The following is a 25444-nucleotide window of genomic DNA, read 5'->3' as shown; positions in this document are numbered from 1 at the left end:
TTCACATTTTCAGAGGGGCAAGAGGATACAATTTTGTCCTATGAGCCAGTGATTCGACAGGAGAGTAAGTGTCCTTTCCATAATCAAAGGTGTACATTTGTTGTAACAGGGCTTGATTGCTCCTGCTGTGTGTGTGTGAAACGTGTATGTGAGTCTCTGATGGCTGTTTTTTCCTGCCTGTAGTTCATTACACACGGCCTGTGATCATCCTGGGCCCTATGAAGGACCGAGTAAACGATGACCTGATCTCGGAGTTCCCACATAAGTTTGGCTCATGTGTTCCACGTAAGTGAGCTTTGCCACTCTGCAGTTTTAGTGTGTTGTGATGTGCTGTCTACACTTGACTGTGTACTGATGGCGTGGCCCTCTGTTGGCACAGACACCACTCGCCCCAGGCGAGAGAACGAGATGGACGGGCAGGACTACCACTTTGTGGGCTCGCGCGAGCAGATGGAGAAGGACATCCAGGACAACAAGTTCATTGAGGCGGGCCAGTTCAACGAGAACCTCTACGGGACCAGCGTCCTGTCTGTCCGAACTGTGGCCGAAAGAGTGAGTATTACATTAACCAAACGTAAACTACAGGTATACAGCTTCATTACGACTGAAATGGCACGGTGTGTTCCTGTACTTCAACATACGAATGACTGAAGTGAAGTTGAACATATTTGTCCTCCTTTTTTGCAGGGGAAACACTGTATCCTGGATGTGTCTGGGAATGCCATTAAACGACTGCAACAAGCACAACTTCACCCAATTTCCATCTTCATTAAGCCAAAATCCATTGAAGCTCTTATGTAAGTATGTTTGCATGGTGCAAGGTGTTACATTGTTGTATGTGGCCCTTGGATGTGGTCCTGTTCAGACATTTGGAAGTTGCATTTACTATTGTCTTTGTCTTAAAGGGAAATGAATAAACGGCAGACATACGAGCAAGCCAATAAAGTCTTCGACAAGGCAATGAAGCTTGAACAAGAATTTGGAGAATTCTTCACAGGTAGCACATTTTTATTGCTATTTTGAGAAATGATTTATTGGCCTTTGGTTCATCCACTTGGGATGCTAAATTGTTCATTTTAACATATGCATAACTGGAAGTAGTTGAACAAAGAAGTCTGAGCTCTGTCTCTCTCTCTCCCTCCCTCCCCCCCTTGTCGTCTGTAGCCATAGTCCAGGGTGACTCACTAGAGGAGATCTACAATAAAATCAAGCTGATCATCGAGGAGCAGTCGGGGCCCTACATCTGGATCCCCTCTTCTGAAAAGCTCTGAGCTGCCAGCTCCACTCTCTGTGCGCGCGTGCGTGCGGAGACCCCTGCCACCCCCGCCCCTTTCCCACTCAAAGAGACCCCGCCCTTCCCCTTTTTACAGATATGTTTCATATCAAATTTTAGTGTCATCATTATGTTACTCTCAAATGAAAAAAGAAGTCTTATCACCATTACTGTGACTGTGCACATCCCCTGCATGAGTTTCTCAGCAATTCCATTCAAGACTGGAAATGCGGTTCCAAATGAGTTTTTTTGTCATGTAAACAAAAAAGGGAAAAAATGAACAAAATCCTTGGTGAAAATGGATGGACGAAGGAAGAATGTCTTAAGATGCTGGCTTGCAAGTGGGATTTTTTTTTCCTTTCCTTTTTTTTTTTCTTTTTTCCTTTTTTTTTTTGCAAAAGTCTGGGTGAATTGAGACAAATCGTTATAAAGCTGGACCTCTGAGATGTTCATCCAATCATCATTAAAAAGACAGACTATACTGAGCAAAGAGCAATGAGGTTTTCTACGAGGACTGAGTAAAGATGAAGCCTACTGATGGTCATACTTGCAGAATCATTGCTCGTGTTTATACTAGGGATGAAATCGGCGTGGAGAAAACCTACAAACTGGTTCTCTTCGGGAAACACAAACCAGCTTGCTGTTGATTGGCTGCCAGTTGTTGTGAAAGCAGTCAATAAAGACATCTTTGGGAGGCAGAACAAATGGAGGAAGGGGTATGAATCATTTGTATTTCTGAAATCACAAGGTAAATACAAATCCTATGGAGAGATTTTACTACATATTAAATACTACGGTACACATTTTACACATCACTAGAATTGTCTACTTGGAGGGCTGTTAGATTACATTTCTTTGTCCTTGGTTTTAGTGTTTTTTTTTCTTTTTTTTTCTTGTGGTTTTTAGCTGCTCTGTAAAATGGATGGGGGTAGAGAGGTGTAACTGGGCTCTCTGCAAAACACCAAACTGCCTTATGATACAATTATGTCAAATTGCTTGTCTGTTCACCATGGGGGAAGCTATGAAATTATTAGAACCAATCAAAAGAACCAGTGCGTGCTTAAAGGTTTTCCCTCCATACAACAGGAGGTCTAACCTGAGGCTGCGACTGATAGGACCAAGTGTCTTACCTTTGTGAAGTTGTTTTTACCTTCAGTGTTTATCCTTTTTGTCTTAAAACGACTGAGATGAATTCTGATTTTGGCAGCCAAAGCTCCCTCACCCCAATCTTGAGCAGCAGAAAGCCCATTTGCACTTCCTCTGCCCTCACAGACAACTCCCTTCAGACTGAGAGGTGACATGGTACTGTCCTGTACGCTGCCTGACAGGGCGGCCTGAAAACGGGTAGATCAAGATAATTGTATTGGATGTTCCTCTGATTAATTAAAGTCAATATAGCGTGATCTGGACTATTTTCCCCTCCCCTAACTGACAAAGTTTTAATTAAATCTATTTGTTCTGTATAATTACAAATGATGATGTTTTATATCCTTTTGACTTTGTTCCTGGGCAGTTGTTACTCCACTGTGTTGAGCCTTGTGCTGGGGGAGGGGTGGGAGGGATGAGCTCGACTTGCTTGTGAACCTGATGCACAGACACCGATTCCCAGTAATCTAGGGGGACAGAATCATAGGGCCAGAGAGGAATCCATTCTCATGACCTTCATTGTGAAGCTATTATGGAATCTTTTCAGCAAGGGCATTTTCATTGAGGAGATAAGTTGCTGTCTTATCAGCCAATTGGTATTTTAATTCTTCGTGTCTATTTTGTTTGATTTTAAACAACCTACAGCATGAACTGCATCTTCATGCTAACTTGGGAAGCTATCATCTGAAGCGCCATCAGAAGAGGAGCGAGACGCCCCTGATGCAGCAGGCTGGTGCTCGTGCAGGCCTACCAGCCTACATGCGTGTGAGGGGGCGACTGGCTTGCTAGAGGAAGCACTGAGCCCTTTCGCTGGTCATCCTATGATTTTCTTTTTGTATCTTTTTGACGTTGGAGACGGGACACGGAAGGCTAGCGCCGACAGGGCACCTCCAGGGGGAGCTGATGTGGCCGTGACCTTTGAACCCCAGGCACCTGTTCCTGCAAGCGCTGCCGCAACAGGTGTCGTCCCCACCCCCCCCCATGCCCAGGCACCAGCGGTAAACCAGCTGTCATACCTGTGTCAAAACCAGAGTTCAGGGAATTCAATTTGAAGGGAACAGAGCCATTATAAAATAAATTGCTTACAGACTGTTTCAAAGGGTGTGGTAGCTGCAAAATGTAAATATCCCCCTCACTTGTGCTTCATGCATGTGTGAAACAACTGGGACAAACATTCTGTTTTATAGCTCACAAAATGTCAGGTAAATCAAATGTTGGATTATTCTGAGATTAATTTCCATACAAATGTGCCGTAATATTGTTGATATTTCTCTATAGATTAAAATATTCAGCTGCCTATTGGAACACATTTTCTAGTCGGTGGGGAACTGATAACCCTAAACTTGGGCCTGTCTATTTGTGATTTCTTGTGGAATTTGTCTGAGTGTATAGATGACAAACAATTTAAAGTAAATACAGAGAAACAAGACAGCAGCCTGTAGAATGATACACTGTAAACAAACACAGGAAGGAGAATTACTCTTTTTCATTTAGCTTAGAAATGGTCCTCTGGTGTGCAGAGGAAACAGCTGACTGTTAAAAGTGTCTGGTGTCAGTCAGCCATATCAGTAAAAGCCCAAAGAACTTTAATCCATTGTAATCTTTCGAATGCGGTTGCTGTATCCTGAGATTGAATGGGTATGTGTGGCCTGGCGAGGGTCAGTCCCTGCCCCAGAGAAGGTCTGATGAAATCAAATTATTTAAGGATGGGTGGGAGGGCTTCTGGATGGTCCTTTTTGGGAGGCAACGAGTCATTGACGTGACCGCACATGTGCAGTAAGTGCTTGCAAATATGAACCCTTTGATTGTACAGTGGTTTCCTCCCCATGACTGCAGGTGGTAAAAACCTATCAGGACGTTAAAGGCACACCAGTTTTTTCTATCCTGGTCTGGAGGGAATACAGTCCTGCTACTTTTCTTTGGGATTTTTTTTTTTTGACTGGACAAAAGTTTTATTTGTTTGAAAATAATAAAATATGTGACTCTGTTATGAGTTCAATGTGTGTTATTTGTCTACAGAGAAGACCAAATTATGTATTATATTGACATTTATTAAGCTCTTACCAATGTATTCAGTTGAAATCTTGTGGTGTGTAAAATATCGGTTTAAATTAAGGGCCGATCCCATCAATACAAAACTTAACTATCAAAACATTTAAACATATTACTCTGTACAGCACTTTACATGCACACAATAAATGAATAAATAAATAAATACAATTACATTAGCACAGCTCTTCCCGCAGGCTCACTCCTCCATGTTGAGGTTTCTCTTGGCTTTATCCAGCCGCTCTAGCACCTCACTGTACAGGCCAGACATCTGCAGAACACAACATGTACACTCATATTTTCATATAGGTGTGAAAGATGTCATAATGGCAGCATTTCAGCAAAGCAGACCTCATTGTGGCCATTCAGATAACTGCAATTGACCGGAGACATGACGTCCTGTCAAAAATTACCGGGATGCAGGACGAAAAAAAAACCAAGCAGACACACAGAAGCAACAAAAGAAAGGACCAACATCTGACAGCAGGCTGAAAGCGGAGCAGAGCTGCACTCGCCGAGTGTGGAGGGGCAGAGCTCCAGCTGAAGCACATAGCCTGCAGTCAGGTATCGGAGCTATTTTTGTTTACCGCTGCCGTGTGTGCTCCCTGGCTGAGAGCACAGCAGCCTCTCCCCCGCTGCTGCTCTTACCTGCGTCTGATAGCTCTCCTGCAGGGAGCCCAGGTGGCGCAGGAAACTCATCCCCAGACCGCACCACTTCTCGGCCTCGGGGTACTGGGCCAGGCTGTACAGCAGGATGCCCGTGTTCCAGGCCCGCGTCAGCAGCCACAGCACCTCCAACTCCGTCGAGTCCTCCGGCTGGCCCAGGCACCGGGAGAGAGAGAGGATCCAGATGAGGAGAGAGGCAGAGACAGGGGCAAGTGACAGAGCATAAGACTCTGGAATTACGTGCTGAGAATAACAAGACAGGTTTATGACCCCCTCCAAATCCTTTGACTATAAAACCTAAGTAACCTGATAGAGTGAATCAGTCTGTGCGGCACTAAAGCACTGTGATCATGTTTCATGCTCATCTGTGAGAAATACAGTCCTATACTAATGATGACATAAAGCCAGAGCTGTACATCTTCCTCTACGCAGCCTGCCAGCACCGAGAACATCAGATCCCTGTACAGCCCCAGAGTTCAACTGATATCCTCTGCAGCTCCAGACTGGCGAAAAAATGAATGGGAGTCACACCAACACACAACTGATTGAAATTAGCATCCAAATTGGCAGGAAGAGGCTGGTGAATGGAGCATCTGCTAACTGCAAGACTACTGAAGGCCCCATTGACACAGCAAGGAAATCCTTTCATAGGAGCACAGGCACAGAGTTGATTGGCGATGTCTTGTGGTCATGTGACTCACAGCGCTGTTGATGATGGCCTGGGCTTCCTCGTAGTAGCCCCAGACCTCCTCCAGCACACGGGCCTCCACCTCACACACCCCACGCGGCAGCGACAGTTCGATCAGGCTGTGGATACACTGACTGCAGCACACACACACACACACACACACACACACATATTAAAAGCACTCCGACTGCTTATGGACATCAAGCATGGCATTTCGACTGAAAAGGCCTGTGAACCCTGTGGCTCTGGTGCTGACCTGCAGCGTGCCAGGTCTGCCCGTGGCTGCCTCCTGTGGAGAGAGAGGGCGTTGCGCAGGGCCTTCTTGCACAGGACGGGGAAGTGTGCCGGCGGTTCCATGGCCAGAGCTGCACATATCAAAGCTGCCATCAGACACTGAGCCCTCAGGCGCTTTACAGGGGCCCTGCAGAAACAGCTCCACTGCCTTCTACTGATTCTACTGCAGGGCTTTGTCACATGGTTGCGTGTAGATAGTTTATATATTTCAAACTGCTTACGCAATAAGCTAGCAGTGCACACAAACGGGGAAAACAAGAAATGTTCTTTTTATATTCTGTATATACTGTATGTACAGGTATTTAGATGTATAGCTCACCAGCGACGGTCTCAAGGATTTTTGAGTCAACATTCTCAAGCTCAAGCACAGATTCCAGCACCGTGTCGAGCTTGGGGTCGTTCAACTTTGCGCGAGCTTCAAACTCATACAGGAGAAGCAGCGCCTCCGTTGGGTCCTTGGAGAAATCTCCTGCAGGGACAAAGCAGCACGGTGTCCAGTGGCAGTGGTGCGCCTGAGAAAGACAACTGCCCTGGAGTACAGCTCATCATTACAGAGGGAAAGACTGAGGACGGAGCACACACCTGATGTTTTGAGTGTGTTCCACACGTTCCAGCAGATCTGAATGTGCTCTAGGACCTCAGCCAGCAGCTCAGGCTGTGATACAACGAGGAGATGGAGGGAATTAGCGACCCCTTGTGGCCACACAATTCAGGTAATGAAGGAAAATGCAAATGCAAAAAAAATACAATTTCTATAAAGCCAGAAGCTTGGTTTGACAATGACCTGTTTGACAACTACATCAGAAAACAATAGAATGAATTAACTAAATGTTTTAAGTTCTTACAGCCCGCAGAACTGTGAAACTACAGGTCAGAGTCTTGATCTAGCCATTTGGAATGGTGAGCTACTGCTATACTTGTGTGTGAGCGTGTGTGCTGGTGAGCAGTGCGGTGCTGAGCTGAGACCTGCTGTGGGGAGTGGGGGGTGCTTCTGCACAGCTCCAGAGCAGCAGCGGCGGCCATCAGCAGGCAGGTCTTCTGAGCCATCAGCACGCCTTTCTCCACGGGACACAGCAGCGACAGCTGGGACACAAACACACTACAGTCACATCCAGATAAAAGAAGGGGCAAACACACACCAAAGAAAAATCAACACAGGGTTCATACGTTTTTAAAAAACCTGGAAAAGTTATGGAATTTGAAAATGCCAATTTCCAGGCCTGGAAAGGTTTTGGAAAACAAAAAACACCCCAAAAGTTTTGGAAAATTCATGGAAATTTGCTTCATCCAATTCAACTCAGAAACATATCTCATTTGGGCAGGTCATGTCTCTCACTTGGGTCACAACCGATTGGCAAATTTTTACGTTTTGAGAGCATTCCTTCTAGGTAACCATCCCGTTATCTCACGCGTCATATCTATTATTAATGTAGCACTAGTTGATGTGAGGTTTTGAGAAATAGAAGGTCATGGAAATTTGTGAAAAAATCATGGAAAAGTCATGGAAATTCTCTGGTGGAAATGTGTATGAACCCTGCTTGTCTTACATTTGTGTTACTAACCCATTGTCTTGACACAAGAGGTGTAAAAACAGATAATTTATGTCACCATAGCTGATAGCACATACAGTAGTAAGAACATACACTCTACACCTATTAGAGCAAGCAGGCAAGTATTAGAGTGACATCTCTTGCCTGAGAAGACATCGCTAAGAATTCCTTCATCCTGATTGGAGCGCTCAATCAACACTTCAAGTAAGAAGTCTTACACTGTGTTACTAACCCCGAGTCTTTTCATTCAAATCATTTATGTCACTATAGCTGATACTACAGAGTAAGACCATCTAAACTGACACCAAATCTCACTAACACCTATTAGAGTGTATGACATCTCTTGCCTGATAAGACATCGCAAAGAAATCCTTCATCCTGATTGGAGCGCTCTCACACTGCAGTGCACAGTTCCAGGCTGGAACACACAGACAGAGACACATAAGGCTCCGTTCCACAGAGGGCCCATTTCTTACTGTTCCCAATTCCCACCAGCTCCTACAGAGGGCAACACCTCCGCTGTGTGACTAACAGAAGTGAGGATGTGTGTGAGGTGGACAAACAGGATGCAGCAGTGGGTGGGCGGCAGGTGGGGCTCTGTACCGATCCTCCTGAACCAGTGGGCCTGGTCTGAGCGCTGCGTCCCCGTCATCAGCGTGGACACTCTCTGCTGGGCTGCACAGGACACACGCACAACTTACCCACACAGCCACTCACTGAGCCACACATCACATTAACAACAGCACTGCAGCCCACAGGTCAACAGGCACAGAGAATTGTTCCGCTAAGTGTCACACTCACCCATTTTCAGATAGGACAGCAGCATATCCAAGCTGCCATTCCTGTAAATACATCAGCAAATATAAGAGAACGGTAACCAAATGACATGCATTTCCAACACAAATGTATGATAATAACACTTTAAAAGACTGTCCCATTTGTAAAAACTCCTCTAATGAGAATATTTGGACAAAATGGTATCCAGACCTTCTGTCCTCAGTGGTGTTCTCCATTGTTGACAGCACAAGTCTGACTAAACACCTGCACAAATGGAATTCAAACCAAAGATGACATAACATGCTAATTCTACTCTACTGGATGAGCCGTGTAGGACTCCTACTGCTACACTGGACCATACGTGTGAAAAAAGCCTTTTGCTTACGGGGAAGTGTGAAAAGTGTGTGCATCACTACGTACGTGTGGGTGTGCATGTGTGCGTGTGTCTCTGTGTGTGTGTGTGTGTGTGTGTGTGTGTGTGTGTGTGTTTGTGTGTGTGTGTGTGTGTGTGTGTGTCTGTGTGTCTGTGTGTGTGTGTGTGTGTGTGTGTGTCTGTGTGTGTGTCTCTGTGTGTGTGTATGTGTGTGTGTGCGTGTGTCTCTCTGTGTGTGTGTGTGTGTGTGTGTGTGTGTGTGTGTGTGTGTGTGTGTGTGAGTGTGAGTGTGAGTGTGAGTGTGCGTGCGTGTGTGAGAAACACAGGGAGGGGAAGCGGAGAGCGACGACAGAGTGGAAGTGTCAGTGTTTGTGTCTATGTGCGACTGACCTCAGGGCAGTGAGCACTTGCGTTGCATCCTGTGAGTGTTCACACAGACTCTCCAGGGCCTTCATGGCCGTTTCCTGCTGCTCGTTCTGGAAGAGACACAGACAGCAGCGCTCACCCACACACACACACACACACTCACACAGCAGAGCAGCACAGCCAGGCCAGGACTGCAGCCCAGCACAGCACACGGTCATGGGCCGAGAGGAGGGCCCACGCCCCACACACACTGCCTCACCTCCAGGGCCATCTGAGCCGCCAGGCTGAGCAGGGTGGCAGCAGCGTTCTCCTTCAGCAGCACCCGCTCCTCACTGCTCACAGGGGCCTGGGCCAGCAGCGCTATCTCCTTCACCGCCTGGGTGGCTGACACACACACACACACACACACACACACACACACACACACACACACATAACACACACCACACACACACACACACACACACACACACACACACACACACACACACACACACACACACACACACACACACACACACACACACACACACACACACACACACACACACACACACACACACACACACACACACACACATAACATACACCACACACACACACACACACACACACACACAGATAAATGAATAGCCATTTACAGACATACGTTGTTTTAAATAGAAATCAATATATTCTAAAAATAATGTAACAATATTCACGGGGAGAGATGTATTTATGTCTAAAAGAGAGGTGACGTACTACTGCCCCGGTGTGTGTGTTTACATAAAAGTCGTCATTCTGAGGAGCCAGGGGGTGTGAGCAAACAGTACAACCTAACGTGACGTGCAGGCTTTGGAAATGCAAACAACAGGAGGTACATTGACATTGACAGCTATGGAGAGGAGTTGACATGGCGTCAGTGTAGCTGCAGATTATGACATCACTCATTTTGTCCCCACCACTTTTGACAACTGAAAACAAAATGTGATACAATGAAGCCTCTTCAATGTGATTACAGTAATCGCCATGTAGCCTGTTAATCAAATGAAAGCAGTTGGGGGTCACGTTAGAGTGGGAGTGTAACAATGTTGCTATTCCCTGAAGACCAGTCAGATGTAGTTACCTTATGTTAGCCATTCAATTCAAATGTTTTCCTACTGAATACCAGAAACGGCATATGATGACAGAGTTCCCTTATTAACATTAAGACAGAGACAAAGACAGATCTCTTTATTACTGTAAAGCATTTCTGCCTGTGGAGTAAGGTGGGGTGAAAGGCACTGTTTCTACCTTGATCCACATTGTTCTCCAGAATGGCGATCTTGTAAATGCTGAAGTGGCTGAAGATGCTGTTTGGGTCACATCTGGTAGCCTCTGTTGCCGCCTCTTTCGCCTGATCAAGAAAATAGGTTTACAGCAGCCGACTCACTACAGCCAAAAGTGAGCAAATCAAATCCAGGAGATGGTGTGGACATATTGTACTGTAGCTCAGTGTAAGATTTCAGGAGGTATTCAATCTTATTCTATAATTACCATATATACTGTCAATTATGAGGATGTTTTCCTCTAACATCCAGTGGTGGTTGTTGTGGTGACGATCTTAGTTACTCTATACTCACATGGTTTTTAGACATTTTCAGCATTTGAGTTTTTAGACATTTTGAGTACCATTGATAGTGGCGGCAACATATTGATTTATACTACTAAAACATGGATCGGTACTCAGAATTGGCCAATACCCAAAGTGTAGGTATTGTTATCAGTATTGGGACTAAAAATGCCTAACCTTCTCCAGCTGTTGGAGATTGAGAAAGCAGGAAGCTCGGTTCCTTTGCAGTTTGGCCAGATTGGGATCAAGCTGCCCCCGCTTGTAGAAACTCAGAGAGTAGTCATACCACTGTAAGGCCTCTGTGTAGTTCTTGGTCTAGAGAAGAAGAAAACGATCACCAATGGACATACTGTATCAGAGGAGGTCGAGCAGTATGCCTCAGCTGATGTCTCTCAGAGATCAGGCTGACCTCAAAGTGCGTGAAGGCTCGATCCCACAGCAGCAGGTGGAGGGAGGTGAGAGTCTGCGACGTGAGCGGCTGCCCTGTGTAGTGACCTGAGCAGAGGTCAGCAGTCACAGAGCATTAGTGCAGTCAAACACTTGGGGGAGCTCCACACACACACACACACACACACACACAGGGGAAAACAAGCCCACGTGGGCCTTAGTTTCAGCTCCAGGTAAAAGCACACACTGAGAGTGGTGAGCACCTGTGATGACGTCCTCAATCTTCTGCTTGCCCAGCAGCTCCTTGCCCCTCTGCAGCAGCAGCTGGATGTGGAGCACCAGGGCCGAGCCCAGCTCAGGGGACGACGTGAAGCACTCACACACCCTCTTCAGGAAGTCAAAGGCAAGCTGCTCTCTGCAGGTACAGACAATGCAAACGCTCACTCATGTGTCTGTCATCACAATACAGCTCTAATCCTCCATGACAAAACACTGTAAGAACACAGTATAATGCAGTCAGGAAGTGCTCAGCCCTCCCCCCAAACCCCCAAAAAACAATTCTGAAATACTATTCACTTTGTTATTATGGGGCATGGAGTTCAGATCGATGAGTGATATGATTTCACCATAACGCCGTATCCTAACTGCATGTAATGCAAGCTAGTGTTAGTGACTAAATCAGTTTGATTACATTGGTTCCAATTGGGATGTAATCGGGCGTTTTTGCCCGTTCTTTTTCTTTTTGTCTTTGGCCTTGTCCTGCTGGTTTGGATATCAAATATGACGCAATAGAACAGCCTATTTAACAGATTCAGTGTGGACAGGGAGCATTCAATGCTACATGACAAGCTTGCATGCTGTTAGGACAAGCGGTAAAGCGGCAACTTAACATAATCTGAGTACTCTCTGTATACACTGTATAAAATCATGCAGATGGTGCAATTGCAAATACAGTGAAATTGCAAATACAAAATGTATAAAACACCTGTTTAAACAGTCTTCCAACTTTTAAAATAATTGCATTCTGTCCATTTTTAAAGATTATTAGGAAAACACATTTTTAAAAGCCTTATTCGTCAGTGACCAAGCTCTATCATCTGTTAATACTGTATGTGAGAATGTACCTGTCCTCTCCCATCAGCAGTCTAACGGCACTTAAACACACTTCAAGAGTAACCTCAGACTCCATGAGCTCTGTGAGTCCTGGTAGGAACCCAAAAGAAAGAAAAAATGTGTTAGTTGATATGTAGGAAACCAACAAACATTCACATTTCCACAAACCCTTAAGGTAACATCACAAGATTCACAACCCACCAGGCATGACACAGAACACCTCTGACGTGTTCTGCAGTGGTAACCAGAACAACCCTGGCGTGTTCTACAATGGTAAACAGAACAACCCTGACACGTTCTGCAGTGGTAAACAGAACAACCCTGGCGTGTTCTACAGTGATACCCAGAAACAGGCGACCCCTGACCCCTGGCGTCAGGAGAGAGAGGCGGTGCTGACTCACCGGCTCTGACCTGCTCATCAGGAGCGGCACTCCTCAGCAGGATGCGGATCTTCAGGTAAAGTCCAGAGGGATAGCTGCAATCCTAGCACAAACAAGAGCAGTTGACCTCCGTCAAGGCCATCTGTCTTACACAGTTTAGAGTACTGAAAACCCAGGAGGAAGTGAGGATGTTTAACGCTGGTACCTTATTGGCTAAGCTGATGGCACTCAGAGCTTTTTCCTTAAACTGCTGACAATCCCACTCAACATACACTGTTGCAAGGAGCCTCAGGACTTTGGCCTGTTGAAAGAGTTTACAATGTCTGCAACGTTATCATTTGTCAGGTCACTTAGCTATTGAGACTACACCCAAAATGGGCCAGGTTTTCCCAACTGTACTTAAGCAAAAACCATAATGTTTTTCCTTACTTGCACTTCAGATCCTGGCGAATACTTAGCATTCATTTTACCGATGTCATAACTCTGACTGGAGAACACAATAGCACACATCATGACTTTTTAACAAAACAAAACATCATATCCCACAGAGTTTGCATCTCATGGCAAGACTTTTGAATAATTCTTAAACTGAAATAGCTACCCAAATGTCTCTCTACGGACAAATATCAATTTTATTTTATAGCCTTTTGTTTGTCAGGAAATAATAAAGAGCAGGCCTTTTGCTATAATAAAATACTGATTATAAAGACTCCTCTAATAACATTGTTAATATTTCTAATTGAAGTGTGTTTCAAAGGTAGACAGGTTTTCAGACTATTTGTCTGACACAAAGAAAAATGGGCTGATTACTAGACTGTAAAGTACTAGTGAAAATACCACACCAATAAAATGTTTTGTGCTTGGCAACAAAGATATGTTTTTTCTGTTTTCTCTGCACTGTTCTGACCTTAAGCATAAACTCACCTCAACCAAAAGGAACTTTCCTCATATTTCCTTTGATTGTAGGCGTCAACTCCAAAGTTGTAACACATCAGAGACAGATAGCCAGTCTATAAACCAATATGTATTGTATTACTCATTGTAAGCATCATTGCAATACATTGTAATACATTGTGAGAATCAACATTGACAAACCTTACTGAACTTAAATGCGTGTGCTATCTAGAATGATACAAAGGACCAACAAGGACTTGAATAAAGAACTAAATTAATGATTAATGAATGGATTAATAAAATAATACATGAATAAGCTAAGTAAATACATGAATACAGTTGTGTCATGACAACTGCTAATTAATTCCTGCACATATTTATTTGCAGTTATTTTAATGTATGCAACTGTATGTCCACATTTCTTCATTTATTTCTTTATTTCCACATGTCCCTGTCTGTGTGTAAATAGGGTGGTTCTGCAGCAAGCAGTTCAGATGGGCAAATGTTGTGGGACAAAGCTGTTAGCTAGCTTGTAAGCTAGTTTAAAAGTGTTAAATGAAAAGCTACAGAGGTCTTTTTGGATCAGTTTTACAGGCTATAATGATTTTTCAAAAATAGTTTTCATCACAACCACTGATTGAACAGCTACAGGATCTTGGGGAGCAATTCACTAAATTTGACGAAAAGTGTATGAGATTAGAATCACAGACTGCACACCAGCTCCTGCTAATTTGCCCTTTTTAAGCCTGTTGTAACCTTTCTTCTCAGGGCACTGTCAATTAGAACATAAGCCCTCATCTCATAATCAGAGGATATTGGACATGGTATGTCATGAGCAATTATCATAATCCATTCTCTTACACAAGATAGTGTGTGCATGGGGTAGTGGATTGTAACTCGTGTGTTCAAAGAACCCAAGGATATTGACAGTAGTTAAATAGAATCTAATTTATCATCCTGATAATTGAGCAAGAGTCCTCTTTCTATATGGGTGTGTATTTGAATGAAGTGGACAGAGAGATTGGAGATAATGGGTAAAGTACCTCTTTGGGCAGACGTTGCAGCATCTCTCTACAGCGCTGCATACACGCAACAGCCTCCTGATGTCTTTCCTGAGCGATAGCCTACATTGAGATCAAATCAATCCAGATTAACAGCGACCAAAGAGGAAATGCACTCAGTAGACATGACTTCACCCTTGTGCTGTTTTATTGTGTTGTACTTGTTGTGTTGTGGTGTGTTGTTTGTGTTGACTTGGCTTACAGATTCAGCTTGATAAGACAGCACCCGCAGCAGGTCCTTCTCTACATCCGCTTTGGGCATGTTGATATCTGAGGCTCCATCTCCACGGGATATTAATCTGCTGTAAAGTGTCTCCAGGGTCTGTGAAATCAACAGTCACACCAAAGGGGCCACGAGATTAGTGAAAACAGCGATGGCGGACTAAAAAAACCTGAAAGTCTTCTGAACAGAACCACTTTTAATATTTTGCAGAAAAATTTGACATTGCAGCAAAGAACAATGACACATCCTGTTCCCCTGTCTCAATGGAAACATTTTGTTAAGGTTTTCTGTCACAAGATATATTGCTGTTCAAATACAGAGATAAGAGAGTTACCCTTAGCTTACCTTAACAGCCAGGTCGAGGAACACATCTGCCAACTTGGGCTTTTTACAGTCAAGCCATGTCCTGCCAGTTTTGCTTGTCATCTGAAGAAGATGAGAGGATATCATAACTTGGCAAGATAGCATGAGTCATCTTGTTTGATGAGTGTCATTGCAGCAGAAGACATCAAGGTGAGCTAACCAGGATTTGCTTGCGGATGGCGCTTTCTGATGGATTCTCCTGTCCACATGAATGCACCAACTTACACGCCACATGACGCACTAGCAAACAAAGGATTCAAGTTATTTTTGCCATTTTGTTGTTTTCAGTTTAATGATCTTTCAGATGGTTGTTAAAAATAAGTGGATGTGGATTCGAAGGAACCTCAGTGTGGTTTATTAATTTGGGATGAAACGTGTTATGGACCCTGTTGACCATGATAAAGCTTCAGTGTTATTCTTTAAGAGGAAAAGAAAAAAGAAAGCTGGGGCCACACCTCACCTTTTGCCCTCTGCTCTTCAGTTATTTCTGGGCCCACTCTCTTAGTCACTGCCCAGTTCCACAGCTGTATGGCTGTGTCCTCCATCTACAGAATGAATCAATGGGATTGGATATTGACTTCACTTTGAAATACACCTAAAATGGAAGTTTAGCTCTCTATGTTAAAGTTTAGCAGCTTGATGTAATTGATCTATTTTACCTGAGGATCCAGTGGTCCAAATGAACTGTCTCCTGACACCTCCTGGAAAAGCTTTTGGATGACATCATCCACATTAACGTGGCTTTGTTTAGAGGTTAGTTGTTCTGCGAGTTCTGGGAAGAACGACGACATAAGAACATGAGAAGAATAGCAGCATAACGACTACATACTGTAAACGTGTAGCCTAGTGCTAGTTAAGTGAAACCGTTTGATTTCTGTCTAGAAAAAAAAACAACGGTATAAACTAGCTGCCCTCTTAAAGAGGCTATATTAAAGTAGTCTATTGTTTGTATTTCTGAAGTATATGATCCACGCAAAGGCCAGTCAATTGGCGATATCAGCAAGCTAAGTTAACCTCACAGCTCTGGATTCACTGGACCAGCTAGCAGCTAACTTGAGGTTAGCAGCTAGCAGTTAACTTGTTACACCCAGTTCAGGTAAATTATAATTTCTACATTTAACAAAACAGTATTAATGGTATAGTGTTTAAGGATGTACTATACCTTTAACAACTGCCACTGAGAGCTCCATGTCAGTAAATTATTGTTTGTACAAACTATGAATACAGATACATTACCAGCTTATCACAATGAAGTCTCAAACATTAATTCAATCGTGCACGAGACAGTACACCTGCGGGATGGCTAGCAAACGTCAAGGCTCGTGCCAGGTTTGCCGTGGCCCTGATTCTATCTACTGTCTATCTAGCCTACTCATCTTTTTCGAAAGAGCGGGGCCTTATTCCCTAAACATAAATCATAATAAACCATTTTATGTGAATTTCGTTTCACAAACCCTGAAATGCACCTTGGATGAATAAATAATATTAATCCCACAATTTGAGAAAATAGCTAAACTTACAAATTCAGTCAAAAAAACTTGCTGTTTTTTCAATGTCCACGAGGTGGCGTCTCTGATCTGGAAATAATCATGGTCTCATTAGCAAGTAATCGAGATCAGCGTGGAAGTGCTTGTAGTAGGCCTTTAACAGTTTTTGCTCAGTGTTTAGAAGTCAATTGAACACAGATAGAGTCGTTGAAAAAAAAATAAGTTGTTGGTTTTCCTCTGGCTCTATGATGAATCACATGTTCTGAAGGCGCTTGCAAAATTCCATAGGGCTATATTTTTCTGTGTGCCTTAGATCAGGCATAGGCCTATGGATTTAAAAATATTGAATCAAATTAATTTGTCCTCTTCCACCACAATTGCTGTTTGGAAAGGACATTGTTTCGCCACTTTGAATGACTACTATCCTCACTGCCAATGCAATATTTTCAGGACACTAAGCAGCAATAAAGCCTATAGTTCTGCACATTACACGAGTAATAGCCAGAGTAAACAGGTAAACGGTCTCTTTTACAGACTAAATAGAGTGGACTACAAGTGCTGTTTCTCAGAGCAATATAATTTACACAGACATTAGAGACATTTATTGCTCTCCTTGGTGAAAGTGTTTGTTTTATAGATGAGCATCATTTTTATAACAAGGATTTTATTCTTCAGCCAAAAGAAAGAAATCAAGCTGTGCATACAGAAGCGCCTGAACCCTCTCATTGTGTTCTGAACAGCAGATTCAAAAATAAAACGTCTTAAAAGTCCACTCCGTACGGTCTTCAGCTTCCAGCAATTGTTCTGTCCCGAGTCTTATCTAGCTGCCCTCCTGGCCCATAGGGAGAGGGCTGAGCTCCACAGCCTTGCAGTGGGCACAAATTAAAACTTATAAGGGATATTTAATGCTGTTTTGCCAGCAGATTTTGATTCACAAGCAGTTTTGATCCATTCAAACCCCCCTCCCCCATCTCTCTGTTTAATAGGGTAAATCTGTGCAGCAGATAGCAGAAGTTGTTATTGTATTTCTAAACTGCAATTGATGCCTCTGTGGAAAAAGTCATATGCTTCCAAATCTGTGCTTCTGCATGTCTCAGCTCATTGCCCCTGTGCGATCGCTCCTCTTAATGAGTTTTTAACAGCAATATATACAGTCCCCTGCAAATATGAGTCTTCTATGACCTCTGTGGGCTGATTTATGAAAGATTGTCAAAGTAATCCCTGTTGTAAGACAGTCTAAACATAAACTGACATGAATAGAAATCTTGAGAGAATAACCCAAATGTGAATTTGTAAAATGTAAGTGAAAATGTATTTTGTTACAAAACCTTTGACATGCTGACATTTCTGAAAGTGTACGATCACATACATTTGCAAATAAATCTAACTATAGGGTGTTATTGAAAAAATAAAAACATTGGAAAAATTGTCAAAAACCAAGTCAGTACCTAAATAAGTAACTGGAACATACATCTGTGTTGTGCCATTGTTTAATCATGGCCCTGTGTGTTTCATATCATGTTCCCACTGAAAGGGAAGTGTCGTGCCCTTTACATTTCAGCTATAGGAGACATTTATCAATTTTCCCCCAGTCAGGGGACTACACAGTGGTTATATAGGCTCCATCAGACAGACAGATGTGGTGACATACTGTAGCAGCAGCAGATGTATGTGGATGAGAGTAATCAAGTGTGAAAAAGTCTTCCATTGTACAAGGAGGCATATGATGAGAAAGGCATAGTCTATTGCACATCCGCACTTCATGGGATGTTCCAGGGGGCAGCAAACTCTCTGGAGATTGTTTGTCTTGATATAAAACTGTTGTGCATCCTGTTTCCTCTGTTAAAAATAAAAAGAGTAAATATTTACCCTAGGTATCTGCTCAGGTATCTGCACGTAAGCTCGTACAATGCTTGTTTACCCTCGAGTCTTTACCTTTCGATATTTTTAGTTGTCCATTGGAGATATATTCAGAGGACTTGAGGTATTGTTTTAGCACTCAGAAAGGACACTGTTTTGACCCAGTTTTTTAAGCATTGTTGGAACTAGTATTCAAACTTAGCCTATTGAACAGGTTTAAATAGATTAGAACAATCCAAAACAATGGAAAAAATCATAACCTGTTAAAAAGATATTCTGATTAATGGCATAGAATAGTATACAAATATGAGATGTCAAATGAACCCCTAACATTATATTTGAACATCAAGTTTAGTTCTGTATAGCCTAATAGCATGTGAATGCGCAAGGGCCTTGCAAGTGACGTTGCGTCCTTCCCTTTCCACTATAAAGTGGATGGGGTGCCAAGAGCGCACATAGAGGAGGCAGTCGAACAGACTCAGAATTTCCTGTTACAGTGGTCCACTGAGTGAATAGCCCAAGCACTGAATGAGACATTTCCCAAATGCTACAGGTTTTAAAATGAAGGAGTCTTCGCACTTTTGATTTAACAACACGAAGAACAACAACACGCTGTAATCCAGAGCTGTTGGAGAGGCTCTTGTTAAAATTCCTCTCGCCCAGTCCCGGGGAGGCAGCACCTGCCTGGGGGACCGGCGCAATTCAGTTGTCGCTATTGGAGAATTCGCCGAATCCAAGGAAGGCACAGATTTTAGAAGTGACTCTTCCCTGCGTCATGGAGTGCACAGTCGGTTGCTGAGTTTGAGTACAATTGCTTTCATTTATAAGGAAGAAAGGGGGAAATCAACGTTTTGTCTACTCAGCAAAGAAGGAACTTATTAGCGATAGCGGAATATAGACTATCACTATCTTGGCTGAACAACTGGCTTTGTTGGGCTGCACTTTGGAGTTTATTGGAGAGATTCTCGGAGCCGTCAGAATGACCCCCATCGGCTGTACCAAACTGTCATTCGTTCTTTTTCCCTTTTTAATGTCCCTTACTGGTAAGTGTCAATTATGTAAGTGGAAGCCTTTTTATTGTAGGTAAAACGAACTATAAATGTGTCTTATGTTGGTTGCGTTTGGTTACAGTATGTGATATTTTTTTGGTCTTTTTAATAGCCTGCGTTCACTGAGCGAATTCAGGCATACCTGGATGTAGCCTACCGTGATGGCATAGGTTATTTTATCACAGGGGATGTTTGGATGACATTGGATAGGTTTGGATATGTGTGTCCATTTAGCCTGTTTTAGTAATTTTCTATTTCATAATTTGCCTCATCTCATTCCATTCACCATTTGTGGCAGTGCGTTGATGCAAATTCTGTTCGATTGTTATTGTCTTGCCTGTTATTTAATAGCCTACGGTCTGATGGACTGTTATGGTGCGGTGATGCACTTTTTGGTATACCATTCTTTTACGATAACTTGAGTTATATATCAAAGGAACACCTGACAATTAGTTCTGTTCGCGATGCCTCGGCGCTTTATCTGCCCTGCGGCACCTTGCAGTTCTGTCTCAAAGGTTCGCTCTTAAAATGAATGTGTTGTAGAATGGCTTGATCAAATGCTTTAGAATGTACTGATAAACCGTTTAAAAATAGTGAATATTTTTGAAATCCTGGCAGCTTATTATAATTATTGATGCGTTGCTTTGAGACACAATTAGCTCTCGGATTCCATCTAAAGCAAGTGATGAAGTTGACACATTTGCTCTTTGTGAGAACTTTATTTGAATCTGATAACTGGACAATTGTTTTCACCACCAGTAGAAAATATTTATTATACAGCTGTTATCACTAACGTATTTGCTGTGACTGGTTTTCCTACATCATGAAGAGAGAATGCGTGTGTGTAACTGAATTGAAGAGAAAGTAAATTGTTGTCTCTTGCGCACAATCAGCGGGATGTCTGTGCAAAACAAGATGGTGTAGAAAAGGTGGATGTGTCTCGGCATTGTGCTGTGCCTTGTGCACACCACAGATATATGTCTTCCTTTCCTTGGCCAAATAAACATCAGCCCCAGTCAGATCCAAACAGAGGAAACACCCCCCACCACCACCACCACCATCACCACGATGGCCTGTCCAGTCTTGAAGCTTTGTCTCCAGTGTTTCCAAGTAGGTTTCCTTCACTTGGTGCAGGCAGAGCGTGGGAAAGACAGTGGGAGGAAGTGGACGGAGGGCAGAAGGCACCCTGGAATTGTTCTGGCCGGTAGAGGTCACAGGAACGTGACACGCTACCTGTGTAAAGATTCCTTCTCCGGGCTTCTTGGCCCCACAGTCAACTTGAAATGTGTGTCAGTCTACAGTCCCCACCTCAAGACAATGGCGGAGAGGAAAGGGAGGCCATTGTGTTCAAAATGGCAAGAGTTGTATGGTAGAGCCATTAGCCATTAATAGGGAGCCTTGGGTTAAGCAGCAGGGAAGGGCTTTGATTGCCAGGCAGGGAGTCTGACAATTAATATTTACATTCCATATACTTCAGATTATTGAAATACGAGATTACAAGTGAGATTAAGTGCTTTCATTCTCATAACCGTCACAGAGAGTGCTTTCAAAAAAGTATGAGCGTGTGGCCTGTGCATCAGGTTAGTTTTAATTAGTGGACTTATTGCTTTGTGTGTGTTGTGTTTATAGCAGTTGTTCTCACAATCTCACAATTTTTTCCCTTGTCATAAAGTTGCATAAATATATTTATACAAAACTGCAGAATGATTCAGCACCATTATTATTTATGATCTGTGGTTCTGTGGGTATTTTCCCGGCATGTCATCAATCCTCATGAAAGATAACCTGAACTCTGCTAATGAACAGAAGATCATGAGGTCTAGTTGAAGCAGAATGACACAGACTTCATAGTGATTAGTTGGGCAGGTCTTCCATTCCATTCCATTCCATTCTTTAAAGCCAGGAGCAACAATGATGACAGCAAAAAAATGTCTGTTGGTGGCCAAATTTAATCATTTCACATTTCTTCACATTTGAGGTCAAAAGGTGAGTTATTTGTCAGGTATAAACACGTTGTGAGGTTTCAGGTTTTTGGCAATGATGTAGTGAATCCCAGGTCATAGAGCAGCACTCCTGCTGCCAGCTCGGCATGTTTAACCAGTTTATCACGGTGTTGCATATGAAAAGAGAACAGCAAGGTTCCTGCTAGGTTGTGCTTGAAGGGTTGGATAAATGAATGTAAGAAGATAGGAGCCCAAGTGTGACTTGAAAGAGTGAACAAATGCATTTTCCTTGGAATGTGTCTATTTATCTCTGAACGTATCCTTGTCTGACATGTATGAACTCAGAGAGCAGAAAGAGCAGTGTGGACACATCATATGCATAATCGAGTGTAAAGAATGCAATGTGGTATCCGTGGCTCATGACAATTTCCATGTAGCATTTATAGCTTAGCACTGTGAACATTGTATAATGTATTCTGTAGCCTAATCTAAACGTGTACTGAGCCGTGCTCAGTTTCTCAGATTGCCTGGGTGCTCCTCCACCTCCACCTCCACCTCCACCTCCACCTCCACCTTCAGCTTCAGCTTCAGGTAGTGCAGTGTTATATTACTCTTCCTCACTATAAATACGCATATGGCTGACTTCACCTTCACCTTGTCCTTGGATTCCGTTTCAATCACCTCGAGCCACAACCGCGCGGTTGGACTTTTGCTCCGTGGACCTGTGCGGTGTGTTAGCGGCTCCCTGGTGGGGGTGAGGCTTTAAGCCACGCTGACTTTAAGGGAACTGGCTGGGGCTGGGAAGCGATAGGCAGAGGGAGGTCAGCCAAGTGCAGGGGGAGCCCATCCCTCAGTGGGGTGGCGGGTCGTACGTGCCGACCGTACGCAGGCCCCGGGGCCTCGCCGTCATGGTGAGTCCTGCCAGCACCGCGGCTCTGTTTTCCTTTGGTGAAATATGGCCGAGACTGTTGCTGTTGGCAGATCTCTCATCTGTCTTGCATCTATAGTGCTTGACAACTTCTTGGATTGAGGGGTCCCACTGGAAGATGCTGGGACAGCTTACTTGTTAATAACTGTTTTTCACTCTGTTTTATTGGGACTGTTTTAAGAGGTTTGGTAGGGATGATGACTGTTTCCTCTTCCTTTAGATGTGGCTCTTGTTATAAGCCTGACATAAGTGGTTCTTTATCCTGTGTCATATTGCAATTTCAAGGTGCATCTCTCAACATATGTGAGTTCAGTGGTGACCTTGAGCCACCGGGCTTTAGTGTATATTGTCACGGCTTATGGGATTCTTCTGGTTTTATGGAGGATATTCTCATTATTTCTCACATTCTCCACATTCTTTTATCCTTAAATGATATAACTGATAGAACTGTCTTTGGCCACCCATTTGGACCAGATGTTGCTGTATATCAGATTTTGTTGGGGGCAAAAGGGGGAACATTTTCTGTCATTCTCCAAAAATCAGCCTCTGGACTAATAAAATGTTAATTCCCTCCAACTGTTGTCTTAACCTAACTGTTGGCAAAGACAGCGTTTTCTGGAGGACACTGGAACAAGAGCGTATTCCAGTGCTTGAGAAAGCATTATGCACACTTGGACCAGTAGCAGCAGCCCGTATTTTGGCAGGTGGTCTCCACTCTTTGTTAAAGTTTGAATCTCTTGGTTATAAATCTGCCAGGTGCCTTCTGCTGTTCCATGTGGATTTGTTGTCTGGGCTGTGTAGGCCTATAGGTCCGAAAACAACTCACCATGAAGTATGAAAACGGCACATGTCTGCACAGTGATGAATGGAAGTGTTCCAAACGTAAACCAGAGCTGGATGAGATAGCAAATTAGTCAGCGATTGCTTCTGTAGACCACCAACAGTGAATGTAGAATTAAATACCCTGGGGTGGCTATGCAAAGAGAAGAATAGCTGCCGTTGAAATGACCTTGCAGTAAGACAATTCAGAATTCCAGTAGAGGAAGCGATGGGAATAGGCAATTCAACTGGCAAGGCCAAGTTCAACTTAGCTGTTCAGTCACCAGACAGGAAGTGCATTATAACCAAGATGAAGGACTGGTAATAGAGCCTACTGTTTTACTCACCGCTGCCATTCTTTTTGTCCTTTCCTTTATATAAACAACATAAAATGCTTTGTCAATCCTTTTGTTCTTTGAATCTGAGTCATAGCATCCTGGTTGATTCGGAGCGCCAAGGTTACGTGAGTAAGTCTGAAAAAGATGCGTTGCTTTCCCCCTCTGCCCGCCCCTCCCTCCAGAGACCATCTTACTGGTACAGTGCGCCGTGCCTGTCTTTCAGGAAGCACGGGCAGTCCAGTAGATGACTGTTCTCACCAGATGAGGGAATTCCGCGCATTATGCTCGGGCACTGGTGGGGGGTTGTGAGCGGGGATTTCCTCGGGAATCTGAAACATACAGCCGTAATGCACTGCGCTCAACACCCTGTTGTGGTGGGAGGTTGCACAACAGCGGCCTGCGGGTCCGTAGTACGGCACATGGGCGTCGTCAGAGCCTCCTCACCGCAGGACATGTCCTGACCTCAGCAAGTTTGTGTGGGGCCCAGGGGGCCAGTGACACGGCACAGACCACAAGATAGCTGCTCAATTACTCAAGTGCTGTGCATGACACAGAGATGCCTATTTATAGTTCTTATTAAAAAAGCCCCTTTTGGTCACAAGTCGAAACTAATGGCATGCTTAATTGAAACCATGAAGGGAGAAGACTGACGTCTGTTTAGCTAGAATTCCTGCATGCTATAGGAAGCAGAGGGGTGTAAAGTCACTGTTTAAATTTCTATTTGTCTGTCTCTTACCACGAACAAATGTTAGATGGATCCAGAGAGGGTTCAAGACGCGAGCTTGTTCAGCCGGAAGTGTGTGTGGGCAGCAATGGCCATGATGGTCCATTCCCCGGCCGTTTCTCAGTCCTAGAGAGTGGCTTGATGCGCACCATCTAAGTGTGTGCTGGGGCTTGGCACGGGCTCAGGCTAAATATGGCAACCCACGCAGGGCAGCGTGCTCCTCCACGCTCGTCCTTTTGTTTGAAGGGCCCTTAATGAGAAGCAGGTTCGGCGCCTCTCTGAACAGCACATTTCTGGCATTTCTCGGCCGTTCGGCGGGAAGAATGCCGCGCACAGCTGTTGGAGCAGAAGAACAGCGGCTGGCGCAGGTCAGCAGTGGGCAGTCGCTCAGCGCAGGGGCGGGAGGTGGCGCGGGGGAGCGGGGGTGGGCACGCGGGGGTCAGAGAGACAGAGGCTGGGGGTGTTTACGAGAGAGGAGGCTCTTTTAAAGTGGACTGCTGGGGGCCCCGGCTGAAGCGGCCAGCTGTGAGAGCGCGCTGTATCTCGGCCCGTGTTCCCATCACCCTCGTGTGTGTGTGTGTGTGTGTGTGTGTGGAGCTGGCAGGCTCGCGTGACACTGAGGGAGAAACAAAGTGAGGGAACAAGAGGGGAATGGGGAAACAGAGAAGAAGACATATTTGCCACAGTGTGGTAGGGAGAGACGCTATCCCAGGCACTAGGTTTTGTTCAAATGGCTCTACCTCTAGAAATCAGGTGTCATGGCATGGTATACCACTCTTGGTCTGTATTCCTGCAGTGTCGTTTACAAAATCACAAACTGACTTCATGACAGAAAACATGTTTACATCCTGTCAGATGCTTACTTATTCTACTGAAATCTATCTAATCATTTAGGCACTTCTAAATGGGATTCTCTGAGAACAAATTAGATGTAGAAAACATAAGCCAACATTCTATGAAGGGGTGCCCAAAACTGCCCATACAATGCAGAGCTGTAACAGCATCTGCTCCCCTGGACAACCTTGTACACTTTAACAATGATACAAGAATGTACAGGAAGCTGGTGTAAAGTGCAAGTGTTGGCATTATTCATTCTCCGAGT

The 25444-nt window shown here is 44.1% G+C and overlaps 3 protein-coding genes across 6 annotated transcripts in view; 2 read left to right on the top strand and 1 right to left on the bottom strand.

Moving 5' to 3' along the window:
* dlg3 (discs, large homolog 3 (Drosophila)) overlaps positions 1–4406 on the top strand; it is a 77721-nt gene extending 73315 nt beyond the window's left edge. For all 4 annotated transcript variants that reach the window (XM_062525459.1, XM_062525462.1, XM_062525461.1 and 1 more), the window contains 6 exons: positions 14–64; positions 184–285; positions 380–552; positions 688–797; positions 906–997; positions 1165–4406. In XM_062525459.1, coding sequence (XP_062381443.1) covers positions 14–64; positions 184–285; positions 380–552; positions 688–797; positions 906–997; positions 1165–1271 — 635 coding nt within the window. In that variant the 3' untranslated portion in view covers positions 1272–4406. The remainder of the gene's footprint in view (positions 1–13; positions 65–183; positions 286–379; positions 553–687; positions 798–905; positions 998–1164) is intronic.
* A 65-nt stretch (positions 4407–4471) lies between these two features.
* tex11 (testis expressed 11) lies at positions 4472–16454 on the bottom strand. The gene is made up of 29 exons (XM_062524323.1): positions 16357–16454; positions 15854–15966; positions 15655–15739; positions 15355–15434; positions 15177–15257; positions 14811–14930; positions 14591–14671; positions 13578–13663; positions 13083–13140; positions 12859–12954; positions 12675–12756; positions 12285–12363; positions 11424–11575; positions 11183–11268; positions 10951–11088; positions 10455–10557; positions 9442–9566; positions 9207–9292; positions 8654–8707; positions 8468–8508; positions 8270–8341; positions 8014–8084; positions 7083–7199; positions 6699–6771; positions 6436–6585; positions 6079–6187; positions 5836–5956; positions 5117–5284; positions 4472–4739 (listed from the first exon to the last, which is right to left on the bottom strand). Exons 1-29 carry the CDS (start codon positions 16382–16384, stop codon positions 4668–4670), a joined length of 2727 nt encoding a protein of 908 aa, XP_062380307.1. The 5' UTR covers positions 16385–16454; the 3' UTR covers positions 4472–4667.
* Positions 16455–19020: 2566 nt separating this feature from the next.
* Positions 19021–25444, top strand: part of kdrl (kinase insert domain receptor like) — a 45334-nt gene continuing 38910 nt past the window's right edge. Inside the window, exon 1 of the mRNA XM_062524373.1 lies at positions 19021–19584. Within this exon, the coding sequence (XP_062380357.1) occupies positions 19521–19584 (64 nt within the window). The 5' untranslated portion in view covers positions 19021–19520. The remainder of the gene's footprint in view (positions 19585–25444) is intronic.

This window comes from Sardina pilchardus, chromosome 21 (assembly GCF_963854185.1).
Source record: "Sardina pilchardus chromosome 21, fSarPil1.1, whole genome shotgun sequence".
NCBI lineage: Eukaryota > Metazoa > Chordata > Actinopteri > Clupeiformes > Clupeidae > Sardina > Sardina pilchardus.
Note: the sequence above shows the minus strand (reverse complement) of the source record. Positions and strands in the feature narration are given on the sequence as shown.